The sequence below is a fragment of the Pistacia vera genome, unplaced genomic scaffold (genome assembly GCF_008641045.1).
Source record: "Pistacia vera cultivar Batoury unplaced genomic scaffold, PisVer_v2 Contig613, whole genome shotgun sequence".
NCBI lineage: Eukaryota > Viridiplantae > Streptophyta > Magnoliopsida > Sapindales > Anacardiaceae > Pistacia > Pistacia vera.
In genome coordinates, this window is record NW_022196461.1 from 217,661 (window position 1) to 228,085 (window position 10,425).

General features: G+C 33.3%; 1 protein-coding gene across 1 annotated transcript; it reads right to left on the reverse strand.

Annotated features, from left to right (window-relative positions):
* Positions 1 to 1,463: 1,463 nt before the first annotated feature.
* On the reverse strand, positions 1,464 to 3,371 carry LOC116110763 (ras-related protein RABF2a-like). The gene is made up of 4 exons (XM_031396982.1): positions 3,366 to 3,371; positions 2,515 to 2,697; positions 1,731 to 1,808; positions 1,464 to 1,649 (listed from the first exon to the last, which is right to left on the reverse strand). Exons 1-4 carry the CDS (start codon positions 3,369 to 3,371, stop codon positions 1,464 to 1,466), a joined length of 453 nt encoding a protein of 150 aa, XP_031252842.1.
* Positions 3,372 to 10,425: the final 7,054 nt, after the last annotated feature.

The following is a 10,425-nucleotide window of genomic DNA, read 5'->3' on the forward strand; positions in this document are numbered from 1 at the left end:
TTTAAAAACCAAATGAGAAACTTTATAATGAGAAAATAATATACTATGACAAAATTGATTTTGTCAAAATTATGAGTAATGACTAAATTATTTTCTCATAATTTTAACAGTGACACAAATTTATTTGCCATTAACTTTATTGTGACAACATTTATTTTGTCACATGTTTGTTTATATGGCAATGTTTTTTTGTCAAAAATTATATAGTGACAGAAATAATTTTTTTAAATATTTAATAGCATGACAAATAATTTTTAATATAAATATTTTTATATGACAAATTTTTTATTGTCAAAATAATATAGGTGTGACAAATATTTTTTGTCATCTCAATAATGACGATTTCTAAAGGCAACTGATATTTACAAGAGTCCCGAAACGAACTTTATCTTCATCCCCAGCATTTTCCTCTTCTTTGGCCTTCTCTTCCTTTTCTTCATTTGGTTCTGAGTAAGGATTGACAAATAGTGTTACGCTGGTTATCTTAATCTCCTCCTACACAAATGAGAGGAAAACAACATATAATGAGGGCAGGATTGAATAAGTTAATTTAAGTCAACTAATTTTATAATCAAGGCAGAGTCCAACAACTAATTTGATCAGAACATACTAAAGTATCTTCATATAAATCATGAACTTTGTATTTCTAGATACGCAACTTCTGATAAATCATGAACTTTGTATTTCTAGATATGCAGCTTTTGAGTTAAGTTGAAGCCAGTTTGATGCTCAACCTTCCAGATAACATATGTTACCAAATAATATACTGATTCCTAACACAACATTCACCAAAATTCAAAAGGCATAGAGGACTAATATAAACAGAAAGTCTTGCTTCCCAAAAAGATCATATGCTAAATACACACTACATCTATCATTAATCAGGGAATACCATTTAATTGTAAAATAGAAAGCAGTAAAAATTAGATACAGGTTTAAAATATATGTAGTTTTGGAGAGATTAATGCTAAACAAAGAACTCACCGTAGGTCGATCATTGTCATCAACAGGAACCTTCTCCATCACTACCAATGCAGTCAAACCGTCAACAACTCCTCCAAAAACTGTATGTTTGAAGTTTAAATGATTTGCAGATTTATACAAAATGAACTGGGAACCATTTGTGTGCGGACCACTGTTTTCCATACTAACAACACCCCTTCCAGAGTGAAGCAACTTGGAGTTCACTTCATCTTTGAAGGGCTTTCCCCATATAAATTCACCTCCTTTTCTAGTACCAGTAGGATCACCACCTTGAATCATAAAATAGAGGTACATAGCTCTGTATTTCATCTCTCATATCTAGTTCCTTTTAACCAAGTTAGACGGGAGATAAGAGGCTTAATCCCCGAGACTCAACTCCTCAAGTCTCAAGGATTACAAAGCTCTTTTCTATAGGTCTTACACCTTAAATTTTTAACAATGAGGAGTTCAAAGATTCCATATCTTAATGGGAAATAAATTCATTGGTAGACTCTTGCCTGATTTGTTATATCATAGACAATAATGGCGGCAGAAGCTCCTTTGTAGTACATTGGTGCCAAGCTATGGTACCTCTCTTGATCTGTTGTATCCCAAATCTCAAACTTTACCGTGGCATCATGTACAGCCAATGTTTGTGAGAAAAAGGCAGCACCTATAGTCGATTCCTACAAAAATTATATAAAAAAATCAAACTCTTGAAACCAAAAGGGGAAGGTTCACTAGCAATTATAAGTCATCCAAAATACCTTAAATTCAACAAATTGCTCTTTAACAAAGCGCAACACAAGACTAAACTTTCCAGCTCCAACATCTCCAAGCAACACCTAAAGCATAAAGCACAAACAAACATCAATCAAAACCAAATTTCAGAAAAATAAATACAAAGAATACATCAAAACATGGTAAAACATACAATTAAACATCAAAGTTCTAAACAACACTAGCACCAGCAACTAATGAATGAAACACAATTCCAAATCAAGACCACATCACAATGTTACATCATAATTCAGCACAAGGAAGCAATACTACTTTTCGAAGCAAACCCACATGAATTATTTTGCAAATGAAACAGAGCCAAAATGTAACTTGCCCTAAAATCCATTCAATATTAGTAGCCATCATGTTAATCAAACATTTAATTAAACATGAAAACTCATAACAACACATCACCATAAACAAACTAAAAAGATAAATGATAAAATAAACTTTATGATTAGCAATTAATGAATAAACATAATTGTTATATGAATTTTGCTGAATCAAAATTAAATTTCAAAGCAAACCCACATCAGAATTTTCCATCAAAATTAAGCACAAACAATTGATACCAATTTACAAAGTAAACCCACATCAGAACATGCAGAATTCCGATCATAATTCTGAAAAATTATAATAAACCCACATCAAAGTTCGCCTAAAAAACCACAAAAAAATCATCAAAACAAAATGCCAAACAATTGACCCTGACCCATCTAAGAATCAACCAAAATAAAGAAATGAAACAAGTCAAAATTATGAAAAGCTAACCAATCTGGCATTGATGTTTTTGTTTCCGGTGGTGGCCACGAGGACGAGATCAAAATTAGAGCAAAAGGAATAAAGAAAGAAAATGGGGAAAATTGAGAGGGATGCGGAAAAAAGAAAGGTTAAAGGGGAAATGGGAAGGTTCCTCAACAAAAACCCTTCTTCTCTTCCTCGCTTTCCAAGGGTCTGATTCGGAGGGATTTTTTTTTTTCTTTCTCCGGTTTCGAGGGGTTTTTAATTAGATTCGTTCACAGGTATTCTAAATCTATTACTTCTCATATATAATTTTTTTTTATACATTGGTTTTAATAGGTTAAAAAAACTCTATATAGTGTTTTTTTTGAGAGATTTATAAAATACTCTAAATTTGAATATTTTGATTGGTTTTAAAATTTTATTTCACAAATACCTTATTATATCAAAAAAAATTAACTATATTATACGCGTCTTCAAATATATTAAATATAAAATAATTTTAAACAATCATAAAAATTATATATTAAAATCTCATTTCTAGATGCTTTCTTGAAAAAATAGAGCTACAATTTTTCAATCATTCTAGATGCTGCAAAGAATGACGAAGAAGAATAAGGAGACTTTATCACATTTGAAGTTATAAAATGCTAATAAGTAGAAAACAAATAAAGAACTCATATCTTGTAATTGAAAAAACAAAACTTTCAAGTACTGGTTGAAGTTGGTATAAAATTTATGGGTATATATGTAAATTTATCATTTTAAAAAACTGTCAGAACTGTTTGAAAATAAACTCTCAAGCACAGGTTAGGTATTTTAAAAACCGCAACTAAAAACAGCTATGGTGGTTTACCCTCAAAATTGCTACGGTGGTTTACGCTCATAACCGTTACGATGAAACTCTTAAGTGGACCCTAAGAAATCTAAAGGTGCACGAAAGCGATTGGCTTTATTTTATTTTATTTTATTTTATGTTTTAAGTTTTTAATTAAAAATGAAAATGTTTATTTACAGTAATAATTACTATTAATTTTTAATTTTGATTCACTTAAAAAAAAAAAAAAAACCATTTAAAGGTTATTTTGAATTTTTTTTTTAAAGAATTGGTGACAAATAAAATTAAGGATGTTCTAGGATGTCATTAATAATTCTTTTGAAAAATATTTATAATTTGGGAAATTTTTGAAAAATAAATTATTCTAGTAAATTGTTTTCTTGCAATAAGATAATTTATACACGATTAGATAAGAAAATAATTTTAAATTTTTGAAATAAAAATTAAATTTTTCACAATTCATATACTTAATGACATAATTATTGAACGTGCCTAATGTGACGAACGTCATTAAACACAATATATGTGATTGCTAGAGATGAAATATCGAAATTCCCTTATGTTTTTATCAGGCCCATAAAGGCCACACATCGACTTTAATTGCCAATATTTAGAAAGACTTGTAATGGGCCCAAATAGCATTACTGAAAAAGATCATCGTTTGGAGATGAGTACTTCTAAATGCAATCCTTGAATCGAAATCATTTTTAATTCAATTTTTGTTACTTAATTCTTGTTCGTAATTATTCTTGTGTTAAATAATTTCTAAAGTAACACCCCAAGTTTAACTGCCAACATTTAGAAGACTTGTAATGGGTCCAAATAGTATAATTAAAAAAGATCATCGTTTGGAGATGAGTACTTCTAAATGCAATCCTTGACTCGAAATCATTTTTAATTCAATTTTTGTTACTTAATTCTTGTTTTTAATTATTCTTGTGTCAAGAGGATTGACAAATAGTTGTATGCATATTAATTATGTTTTTTTAGCAAATTTTTGTCACAAAATATCATATTTAATTTGACTCAAATATTTTGTCACTGATACCTTGATTTTAAAATTTACAATTGACCTTTTTTTTTTGTAATGATAAATAATTCTTTTATGATAAATTTGTTTGTGATTATAATATGTATTACTAAATATAGTGACTAAAGTTTTTGATGACAAATATATTTGTCACGATAAACAATTTATTTCGGCGCTTAAATTTTGACTCAAATATTTTGTCATTAATACCTCTATTTCAGCATATATTATGATAATTTTTTTTTAATAATAAATAAATTTTTTTGTGACAAAATAATTTGTAGTTATAGCATGTATAACTAAATATAATGACTAAAATGTTTTATGACAAAATACGATTGTCACAATAAACAATTTACCTTTTGGCACCAAAAATTTGTGATAAAATATTATGATAAAAATATTTTTCTTCGCTATATTTCGTATGGGTTTCTTTGTTATGATAAAATATTATGACAATATTTTTTTTAATCACTATATATCCTCTTTGTCATACTTAATGTGGTATTTCATTATTTTGTCATAATACCTATATTACTAATGACAAAATAACATTTGACAAAATTAATTTTGTCACAATATAATATATTTCTTGTAGTGATCAGTTTACCTTAGAATTGATTCTACTGACGATGATGGTGTCAATTTGGAGCCTTCTGAGCAACAGATTAACGAAGATGGCTTGAGTCCAGAGGTCAAATTTTATATATTTATATCCAATTAATGTTTTAAAGTGTATTAATTTTCTGTTTTAGATTCAATCTCTAAGTAGATTTATATATCTGTCTTTTTTTCCACTGGTTTTATCCTCCTATAGAACCCTCATTGACTTGGTTCTTTTACTGACCTTTTAATATACTAATGAATTTTATAATTGGTCTGCAACTACATTTCGGGATACGATGACAGCGGGGATTATTGACCACAATTCTGAAGTTGGTACTTCTTCACTATCTGAGGAATCCAGGTCTGTAGATGTTGGAGAATTGGAAGATGTAGAAAAAAACAATCCAGAGAAAGACATGAAGAAAGATCACTCAGCTCAAAAGGTGTCAAAATAGAACATAGGATTAATAGTCTATTTGTGCAGTAAATATATTCTATTCTCTATTATTATCTACCATATATAGTTGTTAAAAATTGGCGGAACAATCAACTTTCCCCCAGAATTTTAAAAACTAATCACCTACCCCCCAAAACCCTAACACCGTCCAAGATTTGTTAAATGAATAAGGTAAGATAGTTTTTTCTTTCCCTCCTCGTTTCCTTTTTCATTTCTCACAATCCTTTCTTTTTCTTCTTTCTCCCCCTCATTCTTTCCTCTTTTTTTTTTTTTTCTTTCATTCCTTCCCTAATCATGGGATTACCACCAGCAGCGAATTGAATCTCTAGAGTTGATTCATTTTTATGTTGTTTGGTGGTCATTAGATTTGATTGTTGCTTGTTGCTTGTTGTGTGTTGATTCTTGTTTGATAGGTCGGATTATGGTTATTTGGTGGTCCAATTTATGTGTTTTTTTTAGCGGAAAAGGATTGTGTTTTGTCGCCAGAAAGGGTTATGTTGAGCAACGGTTTTCTGGCTTGAAAGGCTGCAACCAGCGAGTTGTGGACACACAGTAGCAACAAGTGCGGTGGTGGGGGGTAATTTGTTGGCTCTCTAATTCGAGGAAGAGAAAGGCCTTCGACAGTGAGAGTTGGGACATTTGAAAGATAAATGTTACTGTTTAATAAAATTACAATGAGATATATGGCATTTAAATATTCAAATACAAGTAAATAGCCACTAACATCACGTAAACTAGTTGCCCTATTATTTAGGAACGTAATCCTTCAAGTGTGTAGGTGGTCTTCCTCTTCTCTTGCAAATAAACTCTTGCACGTTGTCATGATGGAAAAGGGGAGGCGATTGCAGGTCCATGGGCTGACTGGGTAAGGGAATGTGGTCTGTATCAGTCCCCACCTCTTGCAGTTGAACCTTGTCCTCAGGGTGTAGATCGATGATATTAAGCAAGGGTGGAGTAGTACCGATTGGAGGTGTGCCGACAAATGGCTTTAGTAGGGAGACATGGAAAACAGGGTGGATCTTGGAGGATTCCGATAATTGAAGCCAGTAGGCAAAAGATCCAATGCGTTCAATAAAGTTGAATGGACCAAAATACCGTCGGGGTAATTTCTAGTGGAGGCGAGTAGCCATTGAGGTCTGGCGTGAGGCAGAGCTTGACGAGGACCTAATCGGCTATTTGAAACTAGCGATTGTGTCTGAGTTTGTTTGCCTGGTAGACCGTCTACTTTTGGGTGAGCTGTAAATTGTGGCGTAAGCGGAAATGATTTCGTGGTTCCGAAGAATGAGGTTTGCTTCTAGGGTGGGAGATAAGCCAGAGATGTAATATGAAGTTGACGGAGGGGGGTGGCCATATAATGCTTAAAATGGGGTCATACCTGCGGCTGAGTAGAAGCTGGAGTTGTACCAATATTCGGCGAGGTGGAGGTAACAAAACTAGAGCTTTGGTGTGTCCATTGTAAAGCAGCGAAGATATTGCTGCAAGCAACGATTCATAATCTCTGTTTGGCCATCGACTTGTGGATGGTAAGTGGTGCTATATAGCAGCTTAGAACCTTGTTTTTGGAATAGGGACCGCCAGAAGAGACTCAGGAAAATTTGATCACTATCTGTGACTACAGTTTTTGGAACGCCATGAAGTTTGGTCATGTTATGTGTGATTTTTCCATCAATTTTGGCAAGTTGTGAGGTATTAGATCAACCCAGAATTAGTCCGATTCTACTGGTTGTTCAACCCAGTATAAGCTCATCGATATATAGCTCGACCCAACACAAGCTAGTCGCGAAAACCCCCGAATGATCATTCAATCGATTCCCAGATAACTTTAGATCCCAGATATTACAGGAATGATCAGATTAACAATAATCTCTACGCAATCATAGCACCCAATTGCAAGAATATCGGAGTTGCAGTTTAAATCAATTGTAATCCCTTTATTTTCGCTCTTTCGTTTGTACAAATATTGCATATATAAATCCCCTCAAATAAGAGAAAAAGGGTTAGAAATTTTTCATAGAACTCTTATTGTAAGCTCTCATAGCAAATACAAGAACAATGGACGTAGGCTCAGCCAAACCACTTTAAAAATCTCATTGTTATTTATTTTATTGCATCTATCATTCACCCATAGCTGCTTATCCGTGATCACACCCACATCCTTTCCGATTCCACTGAGGTCAATCGGATCTCTCTGGTTGGTGCGAAAAAGGTTGTAAAATCCAATAAGGCAAGCACTAGCGTGGTTGTCAATGCATGTTTCAAAGCTTCAAAGGCTTTGGTAGTGATGGGGTCCAAACGAAATTGTCTTTACAAATGAGAGATGTCAAAGGCGTGGCGAAAGAGGTGTAACCCTGGACAAAGCCGCAGTAGTACTTTGTGAGGCTAAGAAAACTGCAAAGGGCATGAACTGAGTGTGGTGTTGGCTAAGAAGTAATTGCAGAAATTTTATCGGGCTCGACTTCGACGCCTTGGAATGTGATAATGTGGCCAACGTAGTGGATGTGGGTAATGGTGAAAGTACACTTTGAGAACTTGATTTTCAGAGATTCTAAGCGGAGTAGCTGGAATAATTGCAAGATATGATCGATATGAGCTGGCCAAGAATTGTTGCATATCAAGATATCATTGAAGACCACTAGATGAATTTGTGGAGGAACGGTTTGAAGATTGAATTCGTAGTGGCATGAAAAGTGGAGGAAGCATTAGAAAAGCCGAAAAGCATCACCAAGAACTCAAAATGGCCACTATAAGTGCGAAAAGACAATTTAGGGATGGAATTAGTGTGTAAATTGATTTGATGAAAGTCAGAACAGAGATCTAGCTTAGCGAAGAATTTGGAATCATGCAACTCTTCAACAGCGGGAATAGGAAACCGATCACGAATCGTAATGACATTCAAGGCGCAATAGTCAAGACAAAAATGCCAACTACCATCTTTTTGCTTTAGCAATAGAATAGGGGAACTATAAGGGCTAATATTAGGCCGAATGATACCATCAAAGAGCATAAAGGAGACGAGTCAATCAATTTTACCCTTCTGAAAGTGGGGGTAGCAATGGCCTCAAACCTCTTTGGTAGACTTACGAGAATCTTTTCCACAATTCTTGCATCCATCAACTCCTCGCTAAGCAGTCTGATTTTGTTGACCACATTCATCAGTCGATCAACATATTGTTTCACATTTTCAGACTCTTGCATTTTTAACACCTCAAACTCCCTTCTTAGATTCAGAGCATGCATGTTTTTGGTTTTATTACTTCCACCGTACTCCTCTTTAAGCTTATCCTAAGCTTCTTTTGGTGTTTCGCAAGCCATTATTCTTGTGAAAACCAGTTCCGTTACAACTGAATGTATGTGTGACAAAGCTCTAGGAGCTTTCATGGCTTCTTCTTCATGCAACTGGATCTGATTCAACGTGGGATTTGGTTCCTAGTTGAGTTGGCTGCCTCTCTTCCATCATGTATTGCCAGAGACCTTGTCCCTTCAAGTATGTCTGTGGTACTGTTCTCTATTAAAGACTAGAGGTAAGAGAGAAGCTGTGCTTGACGCCATGAAGACAGGTTTTAGACTTTAAAGTTGAAAGTAATTTTGAGGGAAGAAGATGAACTGTTTAACGATAGATTAATCTCAGTGAAGAGAATTATGGCTCTGATACCAATTGTTGGATTACAAGCTAAAGAATACAAAGAAAGAATGCACAAAAAAGTTCTAATTTCATTAATTCAAACATTTATTATATATAGCCTAAACACATCATTGATTGCATCTTTTAACACGCCTATTCTGCAAAGTATCACTACAAGAAATTTAACATTTAGGGACGAAGTCAGTTTTGTCCCAAAATGGTTATCTTAGGGGACGAAATTATAATTTCGTCACAAAATGTTTAGCAATCAATCTCCGCCCGTGCCAACAATGGCATTTGGAGGGAAGGATCAAAATAATATGGAGGGAAATCATTCTGGGACGAAATTTATTATTTATGGACAAACAACTTCGTAGCTAAACACCTTCTTGTCTGGGACGAAATTTTTTGTCTCTAATTGTATACAATTTGGAAAACTTATTAGGGACGAAATATGATTTTGTACTTGATTGTAAAAATTCATTTTTAGGGACAAAATTCATTATTTTTGGATGAAAAATTTTGTAGCTAAGCGTTTTTCTTTTGGGACGAAATGTTTTTGTCTCTAATTGTACAAAATTTGGAAAACTTATTAGGGACGAAATATGACTTTGTCATAGATTGTGAAAAATAAATTTTTGGGGACGAAATTTGGAACTCATGGTCATCCCAGAATTGTCATTTTAGGGGACAAAATTGTAATTTTGTCATAAAATTCTTAGGGTTCAATTTTCCCCTCACGCCAACATGCCATTTGGAGGGAAGGATGAAAATAATATGGAGGGAAATCATTCTGAGATGAAATTTATTATTTCTGGATGAATAATTTTGTAGCTAAAACCTGTTTTTTCTAGGATGAAATTTTTTGTCGCTAATTGTACAAAATTTGGAAACTTATTAGAGACCGAATATGATTTTGTCCTTGATTGTGAAAAATGCATTTTTAAGGATAAAATTTGGAAAAGTAATTAACAATTTCATTTGGAGGGAAAGATCAAATAATATGGAGGGAAATTATTCCTTTTGCACTTTGCCCCAGAAGCTAAGGCAAAATATGTAAGTGAAATTAATTAGTACTCAATTGATTGTATGTAACAACGTTGTGTTTACTTACAATGATTGGCATTGTTTAACTTAATTTGATGTTTATATTGAATGTCCTAAAATGTGGAATGAAATGATAGAATTGAAGGAAAAAAGTTCATTAGATGACAAACCATTAACTGCAGATGAAATTTGTGATTAAGTGCTTGGAACTCAATCAGGATATATTAAGGGACTTGGGTATGGTCCAAAGCCTAAGAAAAAAGCAGGACCAAGTCTTCAAATTAAGAGACTTGCAGATGCTCTTAAAGAATCTGAAGATAGATTTAGAGAATTAGAGGAGA

Excerpts from the sequence above, each read along its gene's own strand:
- LOC116110763 (XM_031396982.1), bottom strand. Across the intron at positions 1,809-2,514 it reads AAAACATCAATGCCAGATTG|GTGTTGCTTGGAGATGTTGG; the intron begins GTTAGCTTTTCA and ends TTTATGCTTTAG. Across the intron at positions 1,650-1,730 it reads AGCAATTTGTTGAATTTAAG|GAATCGACTATAGGTGCTGC; the intron begins GTATTTTGGATG and ends TAATTTTTGTAG.